The sequence below is a fragment of the Gambusia affinis genome, linkage group LG11, assembly GCF_019740435.1.
Source record: "Gambusia affinis linkage group LG11, SWU_Gaff_1.0, whole genome shotgun sequence".
NCBI classification, from domain to species: domain Eukaryota; kingdom Metazoa; phylum Chordata; class Actinopteri; order Cyprinodontiformes; family Poeciliidae; genus Gambusia; species Gambusia affinis.
This window is the reverse complement of record NC_057878.1, coordinates 27750109-27773302: the sequence shown is the minus strand read 5'-3', so window position 1 is coordinate 27773302 and position 23194 is coordinate 27750109. Positions and strand designations below refer to the sequence as shown.

Below are 23194 nucleotides of genomic sequence, written 5' to 3'. Positions count from 1 at the left end.
GATATTGAGCCTGCGGTTTGCTGATGGCTAGCATATCTTCTATTGGTGGTATGGATAAATTTGAGCCTTGCAGCGCTGCAGTTTGAGCTGCAGTTTGAGCTCCCAGTTCTTCTTTAAAAGCAGCTGCAGCTATAAGCCGTGTAATCACTCCACTGTGTCAAAGGAACAGTTCAAATAAATCATTAAAAGAAAGAAATGAGACATTCTTGGCCATGATGAGTAGATGCATTTTTCTGACCAGAGCAGATTAAAGCACAGCCTGGATTTCCAGGCAGGGATTGCAGAAAGCACCGTGGAAGCTAATTACTCTCTTTGGACAAACCATTTAAGCAGAACAAAAAGGCTAAAACACCCCTTTGAAACTAATAATTGCCCATTCAGGCAGCAACAAAATGCTGCATTCCTCCTTTAAAAGTTGCTGTAAGAACTAAACTGTTTATTAATGTGGGCTGTTTGTGTAAAAATAAGACGGTTTTTGATTACAGCCACCTCTCTCCAATCACCGTGTGATTAACTGACAGCGTGTCTGATTAAAACCAGCTGCCGCCTGATTGGCCTAACCTGTCATTTTAATCAAAACAGCCTGGCGCTGCAGCCGCCGTTGGCTGCCGTTTCAGGAAAATCACCCACCGTCGGGTCGCAATTACCCCCCTGATTATCCACCACAAACCTTCCCATCAACACACCTTGGGGCTTTTAAAGATTAAACACTCGTAGTTTCGCTTTTACACGAGGAGACGCTGAAATATTAATGTCTGTTATAATATTTATGTCAAATTCAATTTTCTAAATGCTATTGAGTTGCTCTCCTATGTGTAAATGTCTTCATTTCAGGTAAGATCGAGGCTCCATTTTCGTCGCCGTTTCAGTTTTATGTGTTCAAACCGTCAACTCCGTCCTGCAGTGATTGGATAAATTCCCCCGCAGGGAATTCGTAAAGTGCCATTAAATCAATTTCTGAGTTTTAGAGGCGTGTTACGGAGCATTTGAAAAGTGGGTGGCATCGGGACGAGTGCGGCTGTTTAGTATTAGCAACGAGGCTCAAAATGCATCATGAAGCCATTCCTCGGCATTATGGTTATTGCACACTGGGGTACATTATCTCCCCATTACATCAAGCCGTTTGATGGAGTCAGACTCTCAGGACGCTCCTAATTTCCAGCTGGGATTTCTTTGCTGATTCCAGGAGTTTCTGACACAACAGGGCTGGAGAACCTGCAGGAAATGGTTAAACCTTCAACAAATGTTATTTTATCGCTGAACTAGTTTCTCCTACGCGAGTCCAAGACATTTTTTTTTTTTTTTTTGCTCTGACATTGCCAAGTCCTGTAAGGAGAGTAATTGGATTTCCAGCATAAGCGAAAATCTCCTTTCTCTCCCGGCCCTGCTCTGGTAATTGAGGTTAAATGAAATGGTCAGCCATGCAATAAAAACCCTCAGTGGGTGTTCAGCAGGAGACAGAGGAGCCACGCTTCCAGTTCTTTGAGGCGAACGGCTATATTTGGACTGATTTGATTGTAGGTGTTTTTGAGCAGAGTCAGAAGCCGGGCCGGGCCGGGCGGTGCGGAGGAGGAAGAGTTCGGACTGACCAAACGTCCTCGGCGTCCACGTCGCACTCGGCTCCGAACTGGCAGATGTCGCAGGTGGACGTCTCCTTCTGGCCGGTCTCGGCTGAACCTTCACCTCCTGAAACACAAAACAAGAGGATGTGAGACGGTTTCCACCAGACGGGCCGCTAAGAGAAACATGGCCGCCATGTTGTGAGTGGCAAGGTCGCTCGGTTAAACCAGACCCGACTCCAGAGGAGCTGAGCAGTAAAAGGACATTTAACTTAATACAGGAAGTGCAAACCTCTTTTCATGACGGCCAAAACTCTCCTGATATTTATTGTTGATCCAAAACATGACTGGGATTTTTACGGTGGATTAAAAACCGTCACAAATAGAAAAAAAAGGAGCAAATTTCTGCCAAAAACTCAGAAACTTTGTGATTAATATCAGAAATGTTCTAGTAAAATTTACAAGTTTGTTTTTATGATATTAATCTAAAAATTTGACTTTTATGCTATCAAATTTCCTTGTTTCTTTCTAGAACAGTTGAGATTATTAGGAATTCACTAATTTTTTTGTGTGTTTTTTTTGGCCCAAATACGCTGCAGTAGATTTATCAGGTTTGCCGTATTAAAACAATGAATTCTAGTTTTCAGTTTCTTTTAGGCTCAGTTAAATTTATTTCCAGTAAGAAGAACAGAATTTGGGTCACTTTGTTTCACAATGTTTGCTATATTTAACCAAGTTTAATGAAAAACAAAAGTTGATTTGGGTGCAGCAAAGTCGCCTTTCCAGTGAAAGTGTCTCCCAGTTTGACCTTTTGTTAAAACCTGGTCATTAAAACATTAATACTTTGTGTTCTACATCCTGTCAGTATCATAACATTAATTAATCATAAAGTCTGTAAACAAAACTGACCTGAAAAGAACAGGACCAGTTTTGACAGAGTGAACACAGCAAAACGATAAATCATGTAAATGGAAGTTATTGAGCTGGTATTAATTGATCCTGAGATCAATTAATTGATTTATTGTGACAGACCTTCATACAAACAGAACTGAAATGTTCCCATTTAGACTCTTTAGTTTCTACCAACAATGATTCCCACCTTTTGGTGTTTTGTTGCATTTACATCCAGTCACATCCCACCTGAAGCATCTCCTTCATCTCTCCTCCTCCTCCTCACCTGACTCTCATCTATCACTCTCAAATCCCAGCTGATCTTCCCCGAGTCCCTCTTTTATTTCATGGCGCTGCGAGTGCGGCGGCGGCGGCGGCCGTCGGGCTTATTGCGGCTCAGGGGCCGCGGCGGCGCGTCGCGCCTCCTGAGTGGCCGACGGGGAAAAGAAAAGGAGGAATAAAAGCAATCTGGCCAATCTCAAATTGCATTCTCCCTCCGCAGCGGAGTCCTCTCCTCTTCTCTATTAAACCAGCTCTATTTTTGACTCACTGGGACCCAGGAGAGCAACATGGAAGGACGAGAGGAAGAGGTGGAAGTTGGCATCATTTCCTCGTGTCATATCTTTAATCTCTCTAACCAGCGCCACCTCGCAGCGCTCCCCCGTGTCGCGTCTTTCATTCTCCCCCCCTGAAACGGTTGTTATTTTTTGTGATCCCTTGTGACGCGCTGGACTGAAAGAGCGCCGTTAGCGCGGCGTAACCTTGTTTTCTGCTCACCGGGTTGAGTTCAGTCTGATGTTAAAGTCAAAGTCAGGAGAGTTTACTTTCTTCTGTGAGGGAGATGAGCGACTTTGTTGCCGTCGAGTCGCAGACTGATTAGCTGATGTTGAACTCTATTTTTATTTTATTTTATTTTTTCTGTCTGCCATGATGCCGAGGCAGAGCGACCTCTGAGAGCCGGACGCCTGCAGTCATGCAGAAAGATTTACGTTCAGTATTCACAGCTTCACCTTTCAGGTCACAGAACCGCCAAGATGACCGGGTGTGAAGCCGAGGCCGACCAGTGGAGCATGAATGCCAAATCCTCTCAGTTCACAGGAAAAAAATAAATGCTTTCTGAAAACACTGATTTCTAAGCTTTTGGGTTAATTTGTACGGTAATCAGTCAGGCGTCCTCCAGAAATCATCCAACTGCAGCCTCTGACAACAGGAAGTAGATTTAACCTTCCCTGGAGTTTTCTGCATATGTGTTAAAACTGTCTCATATGTGACAAATAATCTGTGAATCCACTTCCAATCAAAAATAACCAATCAGAGCCAGGAGGCGGGGCTTAGTGCAATCAATCAAGCTCATGTACTTGCTGCTAAATGTGCCAATGGCTGAGAAACAAATTACTGTTACAAGAAGAATGTTTACCCGATGTCATCAATGGCTATGCTAAATAGTCTTAGCATTCATGACCAGCTATGCTAGCAGTAGCGTAGCAGCGAGCTACACGGAGGGTTATTAACAGCGTTAAGACCCGCCTCTTGGCTCTGATTGGTTGATTCTAGTTTGCACTGGGAGAAGGAGCCGGATTTGTTCCACAGATTATCTCACAACCTGGTGACAGTTCCAATAAATATGTAATATTTAATATGAAATATGTTACATATTGGATCTTTAAGGTCACTGTTCAGGATTCAATAAAAAATAGATACTGGATATAACTGGAAGGCCAAAAATCACATTTACCAAAAACACTTTTAGAAAAATATTCTGTTGAGACAAAAGTGAAAGTTTTTGGAAGGTTTATATTTTGTTATGTCTGGTATAAACTAGCAGCATTTAGCAGCAGAGAGACAACGAGGTGGTACCGTAATGACCTGGGCTAGTTAGCTTGTAGCAATCATTCTGCCACCATTTTGTGACCTTGAGCTGAAGCATGATGGGTTGTGTACCACAGCAATGATTCAAACAAGTCAACTAGGAAAAAAGAAAATGAAGGATGTAGAGTGACCTTATAAACCTGGAACCAGCGATTAGCACGGCTAACTAAAAGGTTAGTCACCCTAACCCCAGAGCACTAATCATAAACATTAGTTAAAATAAAACCTAATCGCTATAGCAACGTTCTGTTTAGCGGTTCAGCTAAATTCAACCATGATGATACCCATAAAATCACAACAAGGCTCTCAAATAAATTAATTTAGGTGAATTTTAGCATCTAAGAATTTAACCCTGTGAGAAAGTGAGGAGAGGAAACAGAACTGCTGTCTTCACCTACTTCAAAATAAGAGCATGAATATAAGCATCCAACTACCTGCCAAATTAACAATTAAAGCCAAAACGTCAACTTGGATCATGTTGAACTTTATTCAAATGAAAGTTCGTAAAAACCGCCAAATAAATCAGAACTTTATTCAGAAAAATTTATTTAGCGGAAGCTAACAGTGCTAACAGCTTTCAAAGTTAGCAAGAAAGCTAAATGCTAAACCAAAAATTAGCTCTACTATTAGCACATTAGCGGATTAGCAGTGTGTCCATCCCTGCATGCAGACCAAGGTGCCGTGGTCTGATCTGAAACAATGGAAAACCATCTAAAGTGGCTAAATTGGAACATTTAAAGGTTTCCTGTTGTGGTTTGGTCGCTTGTTTTTCTTAAATCATAATTTAAAAAAGTAATTCTGTATCAACTCAGGTTGTATTTAGCTGATATTAATCGGGAGAGAGACAGAGAGGGGAGTGAGAGGATGCTGTCCAAGAGAAGTAAGACGGTGTTTATTCACCAGACGGCAACGTTGCCGATGTTCCTTCATAAGGAAATCAGCCAGAACAAAGAATCTACAGAATGAAGCAAATCCTGAAAAACCAAATGGGAAAAATAAAATCCAGGCCATCAAGACTCTCTTGGTGTGATATTCAGGCCAAAAAATATTCAACCACTTAAATTAAGACAATGAAGCTCTTGCATGGAGGGTCCATCCAACGTCCACTGAAACGGAAAGCTAAACAGACGGAGGGAGGAGATTAGAGAGACAATCTGCTACATGAGTCTGGAGCTCAGAGAGAAAATAGAGAAGTTGTGCAAAGTCAAGGCTAAAATGAAAAGTAAAAACAGATAACTCCTGTAATTTTACAGGCTGTAGAAAGTGGCTCAGGGTTTTCAACCACCTGAAAACAGCTTTTTATTTCTATTTTGCAGCACATCTTCCTGTGATGTCGTACCAGACAGTGTCTGCCTGCAGGGTCTGTAATCTATGCTGATCGTTCACCGTTTCAAGAGTCTCCCATGACATTTCAGACACAAGCAGGTGGCAGCTGCCGCGGACGTGGGAGGAAGTGGCGGGTTGAACCGTGGTTCTGCTGACAGGTTCTAGGTTCCCCTGAACCCGACCTGCTCTGCTCAACAGTTTGTTATTCCTGGATATTTTTAAGTTTCTTGTTCACCTAATCATAACTTTAGTATTTAATTTATTGACATCACAAAATAACAGTAGCTAAAAGCAGTAGTAAATTTTAGCTAATGCTAAAATGCTAAACCAACCCTGTCGTTAGCAGTAGTGAATGCTAAGGTGCTAAATTCAACCTGCAGAGAAGCTTTTCTTTGGTCCATGTTGAATGGTATCAATCTGATCTGAGGCCCAAACCAGAGCAAAATAACTCAATCAGTTATTGATAATAACGGCTTTAGGTTTACAAATCAATTATTTTACTAAAAGGAAATCTTACTGAAAGACACTTTGACTATTTGGTTATTTGTGATCATAAGTTTTTAACAGAAAGCTGTTGTCTTTTTGATCAACACTAACACTTTAATATAAAACAAGTACACGACTATTTTATTACAAAAATATCAATAAGTTATTTGAAATAGATAAAAAACACATTTATGCTCCTACCAGTAGCTATGATGAAGGGTTTATGCCTTAACTTGATAATTTTCTAGAGTTCTAGAAAATATCAGACAAATTTAATGGAATAAAGAAAAACTGATTATGTTTCTAAGCTCTAACTTTATGTCGTCCTGTTGCTCCTTATGTTCATTTTATTTATTCCAGCATGCAAAGAAAAACACTTTATCTGCTGAGTCGTGGACAAGTAATTAAGCTGGTTGAGTTTAAGATGAGATTGCTTAGAAAATTATCTCATTAGGCTTTATTGTTAAGAATTAGAGCAGTTTATTGCACCGAGCAAATAGATTGAGCCATTAAAAGCTCTTTCTTCTGTTTATTAGCTGTAAACACGTTTAATCAAAGGCAGCAGATCGAGATCAGGAATCAGGTCGAGACTTTAGAACTCAAAGACTTTTCATAATATTGATATTATTTCCTTTTTCACATATATTATTTCATTATTTATTTTTTCTAAATAAATACTGTATTTATTTAGTTTTTTTAAATTAACGGTCACTTTTGTAAACTTTCCCCTCCTGGTTTCTGCTTTGTCTTTTTATCTACACTGTTTTATTTTTTCCTAATAAATAAAATGTGACAGTAACTAAATAAAAATGTTATTATTTATACAATATGAAGAAGGAGAACAAAAAATAAAAAGGAAAGTACTACGACTTAATTGGAAATAAAATGAAAAAATAAATAAGAGTGATAAAATTAAATTAATACGGTTGAAAATGAGAAATGAGTATAAATTTTTGCTACACTGTATAATCAAATAAGTCGGGAAAGTTCTTATTTTTGGCACCTTTAATAAAGTGACTATAAAAACACAAAATCTTATCTAGTAATTTTGGTCTAGTTTCTAGTGCAAACATGTTAGTTCACTTGACAAAGTAACTTTTCAGAAATATACAGAAATTAGTTTTAAGTCAATAATTCTCTAATATTGATGAAAAAGTTCGACTTTCACTGGCAGATAAATTTACTTATAACAAGATATTTTGACATGTTTTAAAGGAACTTTCAGAAAAGTTAGCTATAAGTTAGTTTTGTCTTATTTTAAGTAAATTAATGTGATTGGAGAAGAAACTAAACTAAAATTACTTGGATAAGATTCATAAGATCCTACATTTGCAAAGCAAAAACCAACAAACTCTCGATTTCCTCTTATTTCTGCTCTCGCCATTTGATACTGTACACACACACACACACACACACACGCACACGCACACACACGCCCACACACCCACACACACACACACACACGCACACACACACACTCTCTCTCTCTCTCTCAGCTCTCCAGTCTCAGATCTGCAGGCTGGGACAGCAGCGTCTCCCCTGTTTCTGTCTGCTAATCCCGGCATCAGGAGATGCGGTGGGTAATGGCGGAAATGATCCGCCCCCCGCCGGCTGCTACATCACCCCGTATCGATCCGACGGCCGGACCTGAGCCGTCTCCTCGTTTTCTGTCGTTTTGTTTTAAAGCGGGTAACGGACACTTCGGCTTGACTAACGAGACGAGAAGAGATTAGAGAGGAAGAGGGCAGATGAAATGTGGGAGATAAGAGCTAAGAAACTGAGGTAGAACATCTTTAATCCTCCTAACTGGAGTTAAACGTTTGGCCTGTTTGACACAAATTTTACTGGGCGACTAAATGTCTCAGAAATTATTGCGATAAACGATAATATTGTCGTTTTGAGACCATTGTTGACTAAAATCTTAAAAATTGTGTAATGGTACAATCACAACGCTCAGAGATCAACAAATAGAAAGTTCTTTTGTGTCGTCACTTCAGTGAACTTTGTAACTGACAGCCATCTTGGTAGGTGGTTCCTATCAAGTTGCTATGACAACAATAAACATAAACAAGCCGCAAGCTTAGAACCAGCTGGAGCTCTAATATAAAAATAAAATGAGAATATTACAACTATTACTATTACCGCCCAACTCCATGCAATACTAAGATAAATATCAGTGATAGCAAATTAGCTTAGCTAATGTAGTTCAACTAGTGGGAACTATTGTGTTAATTTACAACAAACATTTAAAACTGGAACTGGAAAACATTTTAAATATGCAAGATACATAAACAGATAAAATGAATTATGAAGTCTGTAAACAACCTCGTCCTTCAAAATAATTGATCATTAGGGTCAGACTGGAAAAAATTTAACCTTTTATGAAAAGAAAAAAAATGTAAACTTGCCAATGTGTCAATTGTTTGCAGCATTTTTGGTTCTTAATTAAATTAAAAAGGCAGGATCTCTTTACACTTTACGACTGGAAATGATCAACCTCATTTTAATTTATCATGCAATTAATTGGATTATTATTATTATCCATTAAATGTTCAACTCTTCTCAGTTCAACTCTGAAGCAGCTTTAAAGGGAGATTTTATTAAAAACAACAACTAGATTTATAGCTTTGCAAATAATGTTTGAGTTATTTAAAAGTTTTTAATACCTTGTAAAACCAGCAGTGTTTTATATTTATGAAGCAGAATAACAGTAAAAATTGATCTAGTCATTGATTTATTACATTGTTTTCATTTACATCTTAATTAAATACTTTTGGATTAATAGAAAAAAATGTAATTCAGAAAAATAAAAACAAAAAAATTTGAAAAAAATGACATTTATGAAGCGCTAAGCCTCATAAAGTAACAGAGACAAACAGTTAACATAACAGTGAAGTTTCCTGGAAACGCGTTTCTAGAATCTAAAAGCGATTTTCTCCGTGTATTTCTGCAGAGTCTCTTATTGACCTTGACTAACACATTTCCTCCAGTCCTGCCTCATTTTGGTTCCATCTATAAATGTATGCAGATCGCAGTCATAGCGCCTGAGGAAAAGCAGTATTTTTACTCTGCTTGAGTCATCCACTGTAAGCTTTATTCAGCCGGATCGCTCAGAGGTCTCGACACCAAATGCAGGTTCAGAACGTGAATGGAGGAAATCAAGGAGTAAAAAACTGTTTGTTAACTTCTGCTGCATAAAAACTCCATAAAATGAAAGTAAACAGAAGCAGGAGCAGATTGAGTTTGGACAGATAGATGTTAGAAAACGGAGCTGGACGCCTGGAGGAACCTACAGGAAGCAGTAATCACTGAGGAACTGCGATTTCCCCCAATAGTTTATTTAAAACAAGAAACAAAAGAAAACAAACCGCAGAGAACAAGGTATAAACATATAATGCAAAATTTAAAGGATTATAGGACATGTAAATCATGTCAAAATTAAATTAATACAGATACACTTTGAATGGCTTTGGTTTTAAAGAAAAACTTTACAGTCCTATATTTAACTGAAGAAAATCTGGAAATAATGTGAAGATTTTTTTTCCATTGCTGTTTTAAAAAACAAATTTAACCTTGTGCAAAAACTTCTTATCAAAAAAACTGAATTTTCTAAACTTAGGTTCATTTAGCAGATTTACTTTAGTAATTCCAAATTACACAATTTTATGGTGATTGGAAAAGCAGCTAGCAACACACAGCTGAACTTAGCGATTTAGCATTTAGCATTCACTAACAGTGGAGCTAATTTTTGTTTAGCGCTGCAGCTAGCTTTGAAAATGTTTAGCACACTGTCTAAAATTAACTTACTTGGCTGTTTTTCAAACTTTGTTCGACATTTGTTTTGAATTTTTTTTTTAGCGACATTTAATATTCTTCCAATAGCTAGCCGTTAATATTCATGCTCTTATTTTGAAGTTTTCTGACCAAAGCTCTACTGTGATAAAATTAGGCCAAATCAGCAACAATCAGTAAAACTCAACTGAAACTATGAGAGAAAAGTCTGTTCTAAAGAATCAACCCTGTTAACGCGACATGCTACGTTGTAGCATAAGTGTAAACAGCAGCAGCAGATGTTGTTTACATGTAGTGGGTTTGAAATATGACGTTTTTTATTACTTTATTAGGTAGGAACTATAAATATTAGCATGACTGTAAATACAGCAGTGAGCCAAAATGATATTTTTCATCTTTGTTAATGAGTAAACAGTAAAAAACAAAACAGACAATTGTAAAAAGTTGGTTTGAAGTATAGTTGAAGTGCTAATACTATTGTTTTGTTGTGCTGGTGGTTTTATTATTGTTGCTCGTATCTCAATGTTTGTATAACAAATAAAAACCTGCAGCGGATACACCCGATCGGATCCGTTCTGTGATGCATGAGTTGAAAATGAGGAAAATTAAAAAGAAGCTGAAGATTTTCTTCAGATTCCAGAACCTTAAAGCGAACCCAAACAACAATTTTCCTGAAGAAGGTGTTCATCAGAACCTGTCAGGACCGGAGGGGGGAGTGAAGCGGCCGTAATGACTTCTCCGAACGAACAACCGGGTTTCACGGCTGAGATGGGAGATGCTGCTGCAGGGATGATTCACCTGTCACTGTTTTATGGATGCTGAAAAAACTCCCATGACATCTTGGCGAGTGTTTACCTGCCGATATATAGGGAGGGGGGGGCGGAGGCTGTGCAGCCTTAAAAAGCCATCCCAGCAGAACAGATTGTGGTGGGAGCGCTGGCGTGGCTGTAATGACTTGAAAACAAGCAGCTCCGTCTCAATCCGTTCCAGATTTCTCCGTCCCTAGGCAACCTGACGGCGGAGGAGAATGGACGGATTGCAGTGTCCAGATGTACCAAGCTGATATAGATCCACGGAAAGCGGCCCAAGGCTGCACCAGCTGCCAAAAACCGCCTCCGGCTGACCACACACAGCTGAATCTGCCTCTTATTTGCTAACAGTGGCCTATTATGCTTCCCTGAACAGCTTAGGATAAATCTACGGTCCATACAAAACATGTTCACTACATTTTTTACCAAAGTCATGAAATTTTAGCTGTTTTAGGGTGTCCTGTCACTTTAAATGCAAATAAGCTGCTGCTGGCCACGCCCTCAACTCAATGTTTACACTCACATGCCAAAATGGCTGCAAACAGATGCACAATTATACAACCCTACCTCTTTGAAAAGCATCAGTAGAGCCTCCTGCACAACCAACAGGAATGCAACAAGTGGTTTCTGGATGGTAAGTCAACAACAAATTCAATAACGACAAAAACAGTAAAGATCATTACTATTCTTATTATTATTTTTATATTTATTATTACTATTATTATCATGAACAAAACAGTTTTTACAGCACAAACAGCAGTAAAACCAAACGTGCTGGAGTTCTGCTGTGGTTGCTAGGTAACGGTGGAACACGACTTAATCAGGAGGATTTTGGAAAATATGAATTTATTACCACAAAATGTCGGGGTGTTTTTTTTAAACACTTTTGCCGTTTTTAGAAACATCAAAAACACAAATGGAAGAATAAAAAATATGCAAAATGTATATTTAGTTCATTAGGTTCCCTCTAATTCAGAGAATTAACTTTAAAATATTTCTGTTAGTTTATGAATCACTGAAAGGATTGACATAAAAAACATTCAAGATCTGCTGCTGTCTGGAACAAACTTCCTGAAAACTGTAAAACAGCCGAAACACTGAGTTAATTTAAGTTAAGGCTAAAACCCCACCTGGTTACAGCTGATCTGATCTGTAGTTAGTAGAATATTGACATATCTGATGACGTCATTTGTCAAAATATTTGATTGTTTACTGATATTGTAAACAATCAATTCAAGAGGAACCTTTCTCAAGGTTCCTCTTGAAAAAGACATTTTAAATCTGAACTGATTTTAAAAAAAAAATCTGGTTAGTATTACAAACAGTTGGTGACTGTATGATGATTTTACGATGTAAAGCCCTTTGTTGCTGAATTGTTGCTCTACAAATAAACTTGACTGTAACCTCTCTCTCCTTTAAGGCCACTATTCTCCCAGCATAACAACTCGTATCGTACAGTGGGGCACATCTGTGAAATCACAGAGTTTAAGACAAAAGCAAACGCACAAACACACCCTCACGCACACACCTCACGCAGATTTAGGGCACGCTAGCTCCCGGATGATGAATGAAGCCCACACACGGCTGGAAAACAGAGCAGGACCGCTCCGACCTTGGCTGCAAACACGCAGGGGAGCGGCGGAGCGGCGCGGCGCGGCGCGGTGAGGGATGAGACGAGGCGCAGTGACGCTGCCGCCCAAACCCCACGTGGTTCTGCAGCTTTCACTCATTTGTTCGACTGTTCTGTTGTTTCCCTACGTTAGCCCGTCCAGAAGCCCGATTCGACACACAGGAAGTGGTGGACGGCGGGCCGCTGAGGCCGATGATGAACGAGGGAGACGCAGTCTCAGGAACACCTCGGCGCCCTTCCTGAAGGTGCTCCGCTGTTGTTTAAATGCGCTACTTTTGGTCATGTGTGGCTAATAAATTACTACGTATAAATATAGTTCCAGGAGCAAACTGAGTTATTCCTCCTGGCAGGTGTGATAAATCTAACCGGAGCCGCCGCTGTGTTCCAGTAAAAGGACATGTGATCCATGAAAGGCGATACAGGAAGTGATGAACACGAGCCGCGGCGCTGATAATGGCCCAGAATCCGTCCCGCAGCGTCCGGCGCGCTGAACTCTGACTCATCCGAGATGTAATCTGTCCACCGCGCGGCGAGCTCCATTACGACCGGACGGCGCTGACAATTAAACCATGACGGCCATCGATCAAAACGCCGCTATCAACGCCGCCCCCCAGTGGCCGAACGGGGCCGGAGACGAGACGACAGCCAAACGATCCATAAACATAATGGACATCAATATTGAAAAGATGACAGATGAGGCTGCCAGCAGAGGCCGGGATTCAATTTCTATTCTTCTTTTTTCCTGCAGGAGGCCGGATCGCTTTTCACAAAGTCATTTATCAGCCGGCAGGCCGACGGCGAGAAGCCGAGCCGCAACATGTGAGCCGACGGCTGACGCAAACGACAAAATGAATCAGGCGCGCAACAATAATGACTGAGATATAAGTAATGATGGCATCCAGAGCGCAGTGGCTCCCTGCCTGTGAGAGCGTCACGGCGACAGAACATCAGACCCACGAAGGCTCCGGCTGAACCACAGCGTCGCTGCCACGGTTTATAATCTGATGGTTTATAATCCAGGATGTAATCTGACCCCTGGCTGACCTGGCAACCTGCAGCCCAGCTGATCAGACCTTCATGTTCTGCTTAAAATGCTGATAATTTTATACCATTTTACTCTACATAACAAATTTTTATTAAAATAAAATACATAAATAAAATTTTAAAGAGGAAGAAATAAAATAAAATGCAATAATATTAAAAATATTAATTATAAAAAGAATTTGAAGAAATTTTTTTAAAGAAATCTGAAGGAACATATGAGACTATTAAAACAGTTAAAAAGTGAATAAATAAATAAATAAATAAATGATAATAATCTAAGATAAAATAAAAAAACCAAAATGTTATGCAATATTATAAAAGATTAATATAAAAATATATTAGAAAAATTATTTTAAATTATAAAATCTGAAGACAAAAATCTTTTAAAATACAAAATTAAAATAGAATTACTACAAATATGAAAAACAAAGGTAATAATAAAGATTTAAAAGCAAACTAAAATTACAACAAATATTATTATTATTATTATTCATAACAATAATTCCCTACAGCTGTTTTGATCACAGTAGTGGCGTTAGCGTTAGCATTAGCATGTGACCAGGTCCTGTCCTGCATGCAGCATCAGTCCTGATGCCGCCGCTGCACCAACACTAAATTCTTCCTGGACGTCTTTGACTTGGCGACGCCGTAACTCAGGCCGCGTCGTCAGCAGCCTGAGTTACGGCTAATCGGCCTCCATGTTTTAGCGCGATCCGGTCAGAAGTGACAGCCGTCACGGAGGGATGTGATTCAACGCCGACTCGTCCTGCCAGTTCTGGGGGATATTTACTGATCCACATCACTGTGACGAAGGCCAAAATTATTATTTTATTCCATCAGCATTTTAACGTCAGAAAACAAATTAGCTCAGCAAATACTGACGTTTTTGTGTTAAAAAAATGTAAAGGTAACATAATAAATAATTAAATTAAATCCTAACTAAAGGTAAAAAGGTTAAAAATAGCAGTCGTGTCCCTTTATGTGTGAAGAAGATTGGACCCTGAAGTTTCTTCTTTTGTCAGCAGAAAGCCGAGCACAGATCTGAGGTCAGTCAGAGCTCAGAAAAGCTTTGAGTTTTTTCAGAAATCCATCACCAGACTTTAACTGAGCCGCTTATCAAACAGATGCATCAAACCAGGTGGGTCAGGTCACCGGTCCATCACAGAACTGTGGACCCCATTAGCAACCAAATAAAAAACACAAAATTAAGTTTTGAGGCAATAATAAGTTCTGTTGCTTTTTGTCCCAACAGTGATGAAATTTAGGCTGCATTCATACCACCGACTGCTAATCGAACTCTGTTCCACATACAAACCTTGCCCTGGTTCGGTTTGGAAGCATTTCAAGAGGACCAGAGGTGGAACACAGCGCAAGGCATTCTGGGTAAATACAAGGAAACATTAGCTAGACTATTTATGGAAGAGTTCCCACCACTGTGGATAATGAACCCGAACACATCCAAACTGCTTTTGGAACAGATGAAGCTAATATTACACTTCTAGCCTCCAAAAAAAATTATTAATTCAGGAGAAGCTAAGTGAGCTAAACATTTTAAAAGTTAACAAAAATACTGAAGTGCTGAGTAAACACGGTATTCAGTGTAAGCTAATGCTAAAGGACTATACCAACACGGTATTCAGTGTAAGCTAATGCTAAAGGACTATACCACCATGATATTTAGTGTAAACATTAGCTCAGCAGTTAGCGGATTGTTAATCTTTTTTCCTGCAGGAGGCCGGATCGCTTTTCACAAAGTCATTTAAAATTGTTAATTTCACATAAGTTTTTAATGACTTCATCAGGCCATAATTATTATGTCTCATATTTTTACTCAATCAAATTACAATGTAATATTCTTTTCTTTTCAAATGAAACTTCAGTATTTTTCATACCGTTTCTTTTCTTTATTTTCCAATGGATCACATCCAGTTATGTTGTGTATGAAGGATCTCGGCCTGCTGCCCACAAAATCGGTCTAAAAATAGAAAAATACTAATAATCTCAGCAGGCCGTTTCAGATCCTTCAGTCTGTGCAGAAAACTTGTTGTTTTTCATGTTTCCAGCACAGACTCCCTCTGCAGAGGGCAGTTTGGGGTGAGCTTCAATAAGTTCATCATCTTCATGTGGATTCTTTTAAAAGCTCCGTTTGGTATCTACAGGCTGTGTGGTCGGCCGTTCTGCAGGCATCTCTCTGGCTCTTTTTGTGCCGTTTCCGTCCTGAAACATGCAGAAGTTGCCCTGCAGCGATCAGACTGGACATCCAGCCGAAAGAAACCGTTTCCCGTCTGTTTTTACTAATGCATTAAGACAAACCCAAAACATTCACTGCCGGTTAGGATGTGAAATTTTAAACAACGCTAAATCATTAATGTTCCTCCTTGCGCCTAATTTTAAGTCTAATTAATTTTATATAAATGTCGCAGCTAGCTGAGCTGCTGGAATATTTGTCCAGCGTTTTTCTCCAATTCTTCTATTTGCCCTCGTCCACACAGCGGCCAAAGATTTTGAATTTCCCATCTATATCTGACATCGGCATGCTTGTTGGAAATTCAATTAATTTCCCTCTCAACCGGCAGCATCGAGCCCTCGCTAACCTTGTCATATTTACTCTCAGAGCTCCGACACAATGCAGAGAATGCAGCAACGAGCTGGCAGCCGGTTACAAACACCCTCTCGTTTTTCTCTCCCCATCTTTTTCTATTCACTCTGGTGGAAAATTGTGTTGCACTCTTGTTTTTTCTGAGTGGTCCTTGTGCAGAGAAACACTCCCGTCTCGTGTGGCTTGTCTAGGCCACCTATGTGGAGCTGAAATGGACCGGAAAAAAAGGAAACTGGTCATAAAATCAAGGATTAGAACACGGTTGGATCATTTAAATATTCATGCTGGTTACATTGTGGCTCTACTTGATATCTGAAATAACATCTTTTACCAAAAATAACATTAAATATGTTCATTATCTGATTTTTACACTTTATAAATTAGAGTTTCCAGCCCAGCATGACCCAGAAAAACAACTTGATGGCCAAAAGTTTAAGTTCTGTGTCTGGACTGAATGTGTTCATTGACACAAACACACATTTTCAGAACCAAACTGGTCTCCAGTGATTAGATTTTTGGACTATTTTATACTAAAAGTAGAATATTTATAACCTAATTTGTGATTTGTTAAATATTTGTTTGTATTTTAGAACTTTCAGAAATCAAATAAATGTTTTACAAAACCCAAACTAGGTTTTAAATATTTTTGTCTTAATGCAGAATAATCTAGTCCAGGTTTGAAGAGTTTTAAGCATTCCAGTTTTTAAACTAGAGCTAATTAAAAATGCTCCGTATTAGACAGTATGTCTATGTTAAGCATTGGATTGCAATAAATAATCGAAATAACATGTCAGTGCATCTAAGGTACCATTTTTCATGATCAAAATTTCTTAAAAGTCGCTGAGCAGCCTAGGAATGCTAGCTGTTAGCTTATCCAACAACATCACTAGCCTGTATGTGCTAATGGACAGCAGAGGACGTAGAAAATCCAGCTTAGCCATGCTGGTTGTTTCCCTATCTAGTGCTGTTGCTAGCCTGTCTATGCTAATGGACAGAAGATAAAAAAGGAAATTCAGCCTAGACATGCTAATTGCTAGCTTATCCAATGATAATGCTAGGCTAGCTGTACTAAATAACAGCAGAGAAAGTAGTAAATCCAGTCAATGTATGCTAGCGATTAGCAATCATATCAGCAGCTAGCTTCAGAAGTGATACAGCTTCCTGTTACAAGGAAGCAGCCATCGCTAGATGCTCTACAGCCTTAATTTTGGCACTAATATTGCACCATATAGCATTGTATTTAACAAACACTTACCTGAAACAAACCAACCAACAGTAAAAATAATCTCAGCCTTCACGTCCATCCATTAAACTCAGAACAAACGGCTGGTAAACCAACATCAATAAGAGGGAAGCTAAGGCTAATGGCTGCTTCTGGAATCCAGCGCTACGTTTGTCCAGCAGTGTAATTATTCAGAGTAAATTACTGTAGTTATTACTTGCAGCTCAAACAACCTTTGTCCTGCTAATGAATAGAAAATTATCACAACATTCGATAATATAAAAGTCATTCATGTCTCTTTGTCCAGCACGCCCGACTTCCTCCATTACAGCAGCGACTCTTCCTCTGAGTGAAGCAAAGTTTCATTTCTTTTAAGAAAATTTGCCCCAAAGCATTATCTGAACAAAGTTAAAAAAACAAGCAGTAAAATGCTTTTTGTTTTCGCTGCCTGTGTGTGTGTGTGTGTGTGTGTTTGCCTAGAGGGAAGAACAAAGACACACACAGAGAGAAAAGACATTTAAATCTAAAACAGAGTTTGTAGTAATTATCCAGTTTCAGTAAATGCTTTGATGGGGATTATGACTGAGCCATGCTGGTAAATTTACTGTGACATTCCCATTAATTTAAATGACGGTTCACTAAAACGTTCTAGAAAATGGTTTAGGTGAAAGCCGCATTAGTAAAGCACAACAAATAGATCAAAACAAAGAGTTTTAGCATCAGGTGAGGAAATTAAAGGTGTAAATATAACACTTTTAATATCAACTGATCCTTTAGGTTTTGTTGATATTCTGCATTTCTTTCAGATGGTAAGCATTTATAACACCTACCCAGATTAACTTCACAACTCGCCTCACAGTTTTGACTCTTGCCTACGTCCATTTAACTCCATTCAGAGATGCTACCTGTGACATTTCTGTCCAGTTCAGTTTGATAATAAAGTGGGTAAAAACACTTTTCATCTGAGAAAACCCGTCTGATTACAGAGACAATGACTTTACAACAAACCCATCAACTAAGTGAGCATGGGGTGACAGTGAAAAGAAACAACTCTGTTTTAACAAACCTGCAACTAAACAAATTCACTTAAAAGCACAGAAGTTTTGAAACTACGACCATAAAAAGCCTTAAAATTATGACAATAAAATCACAGTATTACCAGAAGAAAGTCGAAAACGTAGAATAGCATGCATATGCTGTCCATTAGCACAGATTTGCTAGCATTAGCATTGGTCAGAATGAGCCTGAGGGAATCATTCCTTTCTACTGTCGCCACATGCTTGCTGAGGAATCTGAATCTGCTCATGAATCAGATCTGCTTCTAAACGTTAAGTGAATGAATGAGACATTTGTTGTAAGTTGTGGCTACATGAATATTAATCCAGTTGGATTTATGTGTTTTAACACCTGAATCAGCGGCTCTGAGAAACATTTCAAGCTTTTGTTCTGCAACTCGGAGCTTCAGACGCTGTTGTCTCTGTGTCAGCCACATGCAGAGGAAATTATGAATAACGGTGTCAACCTGAGGTTACCTGAGTGGGGAACTTTAATGTAACTTTTTAGAGGCCACTCAGGTAAAGATTGTGTGTATAATTAAACTGGCATTGCTCCAGACTACTATTAAATTATGAGTGCTTCAAGCAGATGGCCAATTCTACTCGATTATAGCTATAAATATAACAAATTTCCTTTCATGCTGTGGTAAGCTGCTCTTAAGGAGCCTTTGTGTGTGAATGGAGTCCAAATACGCAACCCCTCCCACCACGCCACCCCAAAATAAGTCCACTTTCATTTCTCCACTTAGAAGAAATGAGGCATTTAAAAGCTCTTCAGGCACTTTGACTGAAAAATAAATCTGCCTGCTTGTTTCATTGAGAAACCCGAACAGGCTTTCAGTACGAGAGTCGCTGAAAATAAGTCACTCTGTCAAACCAAATAAAGTCGTTCATCTCTTCAAACACCTGAAGAAAAAAACTAAATGATGCTCATTTCCAGAAATCTGGAAAAGATTAACCAGACTTGTGCAAGTCAACAATTCTCTCATTTCTTTTTGGAGACTAGCATCAATTACAAAGCTAGCTGGCTAGCAAGCTAAATATTTCGGTTGCTAACCAAAGATTTAATTTTACAATAAGAGTGTAGCTTTCTTATTTAATATTTAGCTCCAAAGTAAATTTAAACATTTTGTTTGAGGTTAAATATTTATCTTGATGCTAAATAATTAGCTCCAAGCCAAATATTGTTTAGCTTGTTAATTAAATATTTAGTTTAAAACTGTGATACTTTATAAATTAATAACATTATAAAAATATGAAGTTTTATAAACAGGATGTTTTTAGTATTTGGTTATGTGAAACACTTTGTTCCAGCTGTTATTGTTTTATAAATAGAGTTGGTAAGTCCTGCATTTTTATGACGTCTCTGCATTTTCCTTCCCCATGAGAATCTAACATCGACTTCAACTTTGCAAAGAGAATAAAACTATAACAGACAGCAGAGAGGCTTAATTATTATTTCACCTGTTGGGACCGACTTTACAGAGCAGAAGAAGAAGAAGACATTCACCTGGACCGACGCTGCGGGCTTTAGCGCGGCGCTACCCGCTCTGCCTCTTTCACCTGCTGGCTCCAGCAGTGACAGAACATCTCAGGAAACGTCCGCCTCCAGCCTGCACTCACTGCGCCGCGTCAGCCGGCTGCACAGCCAAACCCCCAACATGCCACTTCTAATCTCGCCCCCAGCCTGTTGGGCCGCTGCGCTCTGGAGTGGAGACGCGGACAGCCGGGCGGCTGCTGGAGAGTGGCAGGATTTGGTCTCAGAGGCGGAGGAGGAAAGACTAATCTTGTGTGCACAAGACCACCAGGGAGGATTGGCCGGGGCTTAGGAGAGATACACAGGCAGAGGAGAATTGGAAACCGAACCAGGTGAGCAGGAAACGCAGCCAGTGCTGTGGAGGGAAAATTTATAAAACTATACAGAGCAGAGAGTCCATTCCTAAAGAAACGAGCCATGAACGGCACCGACCTGTTGGCAAGCCGTGATTTATTTATATGCACGCTTCACAGAGGTTAATATTCATTTGGAGTGGCGTTTCAGTGCAGCTGTTTGTGGGACTAAAAAATTCACGCTTCATTTAGCTCCTTAAAAAGGGAAAAGCCACACCTGAGAGCAGCAAGGCGCTGCCAATTCACAGGCTGGCTGCCGTCCGACTGAGACTCTTTCCTCTGAACCGATGGCTGACATCAGCACACGCAGGTCGGACTTCCTCATGTCGAAGATGTCTGCCATGTCAAACAATGGCGTTAGCAATCATATCAGTATCTTCCAGAAAACTAAACCGAATATAGCAACATTACAGGAGGACTGAGGTTTTATTAAAGTAAAATCCTGTTAGCTAATTGAAAAATGCACTGAAGGTTCATGATTACATAACAGTTGGGCTGCAGCTACATTAACGGAGAAACTCAGGGTGGATGGACGGGTTCTGATCTGATTTAAGTTTTACTGTGATTTCAGAAATAAATAAATACCCGTTTCATATTTATTTATGAAACTGAAAAATTTAAATTGGAGTAACATACAGAATTTAAATACAGTAAAATTACCGTTTAATGTGTTAGTTATAAATTTGATTGTATAACAAGGGAAAGAAAAGATTCATAAATAGCATGCTAGCTGAAGTCATTGCTAATTCCATTAGCATTTGAGCTAATCTGAAGCTGTTAGCGTAGGCTAGCTAAACATATTTATTCAGCCAAGTGTTAAACTTGAATAAAAGTTGTTTCACAAAAATAAAACTACTTGAAACAGAAATAACTTCGCAGCTTCTAATTACTGCTGGGATGATTGTTGCTAATTAGCTTCAGGCCTCAGCTGAGGTTATTAGCCTAGCCTTTTCAGGTTCAACATTTTGTCACGTTTCTTACAGAAGTTTTTGATTTTATGAGTTAATTTTTCATCATTAACGGTTAAAGTGATATCTCAGGTTGATTAAGTCGATAACCGTCAAGTTTAGATCAGCAAAGATCAGTTCTATTATACAGACAAGCTAATGGCTAGTCTGACTATGGCATTTAAAAAAAAGATTTTATGTTCTAATTCGCAGCTTTAAATAGCTACAACTTCTCACTAGTGTTTAATAATAATTTTCCGTTTTTCTATTTAAAAAGAATTGGCCCAGGTAGTCTTAACGCGTTTTATTTTGCATGAAATATTAGCGCTTTTTATAGATTTGTAAAGATGACACAATCCCTATTTAGGGTTAAAAGAAAACAAACTCTGTTCATTCTGTTTTGAAGTTGGGTGCCTCCAGAAAAAGTAGCTCAATTTATTAAAAATAACTGTTATTTAACCCCTAAATATCCATTTAAATAAGCAGGAAAACTTTTAAATTCTCGGCTCCTTCCTCTGATTGAAGGTTTTGCACAGAGGAGCAGGGCCTTTATTCAACGTGAAGGACTTTTATATTTATTGTTTCTGGTCTCTACTCAGCTTCTGACCTACTGAGTCCGTCTTTATTGAGGAAAAAAAATCCAGAATGGACAAAATGTACTTCATTCAAATGAACCAGTGAGGAGTCAGAGATCCCACAGTGAGACGATTGGTGTCCATCGCTGCATAACGATAGAGTCTGAGACATCAATGCAACAAAAAGTGTTAATTATTTCAGTTTTTATAATCAACACTTGCAGTAGAAACGTCGCTGCCGGCGCTTCATCATTTTCCTCTTGGTCCTTTCTGCTAATTTGAGAAACTCAGCAGGGGCATGAAATGAGAAAAGGAGAATTTGACACGAACATTGTGATGCTTCAACTGTGAACTGTGCACTGCAAGATTGATTTTAGTTAAGAGTGAAATAAACACATCACAGCTGTCTTATAAGATTAGAAAACCACACAGTCGGAGGCTTGTTAATCAACCTGTCAGCTTAATTAACCTGCTCTATTCAGCTGTGTCAGTCAAATCTAATAATCAGCGCAGAAATTAAGAATTTTACAGCTAAACTGCAGCGTTGATATATTGATTTGCTGTAAGTTTAGGAGCAATAAAAATGGAAATCTTCTTTTTAGAGAGTAGAAGTTTGTCCAGAGAGACTCTCTTCGAAAGGCTCCTGAAAGCAAAGGAGCAAAACAAATAAGAAGCAGTAATGTTTTCCTCTTTCATATGACTCAAAGCTCAAAGATCAGTGCTGGGGTAGTTAATCCCCCGCCATAATTCGCTGTAATATTACGAGGCTTCCCTCCCATCATGCAGCACTTCCGCACCGCCTCTGCAAATGCAATTTCAGTGAGTAAATAAACAAGTGAACTGCCCCTCTGCCAATCTTCCATTACAAGCCACAAAGTGATCTGCTCCTGTGATGTAAACAAACCGCCAGCCGCGCCGCGCTCTCCCAAAGCGAAGCGTCAAAGTTCTGCTCTCACAACACAAAGCGCTTGGCACGCGCAGAGTCTTTAACGCCACGAGGGGATTCACCCGCTCCTCCTGAGACGAGCACCGAAACCCGCAAATAAACAGCCTTCAGACGTTTGCATACGGAGCACGCCGCCGGCCTCCAGAGAGCGAGCGCTAAGCTCATTTACGGAGCCGATGCAAAGATTCAGAACGGGCTGCGTGGCTGTGTGACGACTGGCTGAGGGGAAAAGATTCTGGGCTGCAATGGAAATGTAAATATGTTTAAGTTTAGATTTATACGGGAACAACACGGTTTGCAATTCTCGTATAAAAACTAAATGATGGAACTGTTTCTACTGCTGCTAACATGCTACTGTTAAACTCCAATACAGCATAACATTATGAACAACACTGTCTTGATCTGTTTTTGTGGTTAAAACCTCCAGATCCAGCAGGACCTGGACTCCATTAGTTCCACCAATTTGACTTTGGATCCCACAGATCAGGTGGACTGGAATCTGGAGAACCTGGAGGCTTCGCCAAGCTCTCAATACTGTTTTATGATGGGATGTT

At 39.3% G+C, this 23194-nt stretch overlaps 1 protein-coding gene across 4 annotated transcripts in view; it reads right to left on the bottom strand.

The window, feature by feature from the left end:
* tmeff2a (transmembrane protein with EGF-like and two follistatin-like domains 2a) overlaps positions 1-23194 on the bottom strand; it is a 113296-nt gene that overhangs the window by 20700 nt on the left and 69402 nt on the right. For all 4 annotated transcript variants that reach the window (XM_044131867.1, XM_044131868.1, XM_044131869.1 and 1 more), the window contains one exon: positions 1590-1686. In XM_044131867.1, coding sequence (XP_043987802.1) covers positions 1590-1686 — 97 coding nt within the window. The remainder of the gene's footprint in view (positions 1-1589; positions 1687-23194) is intronic.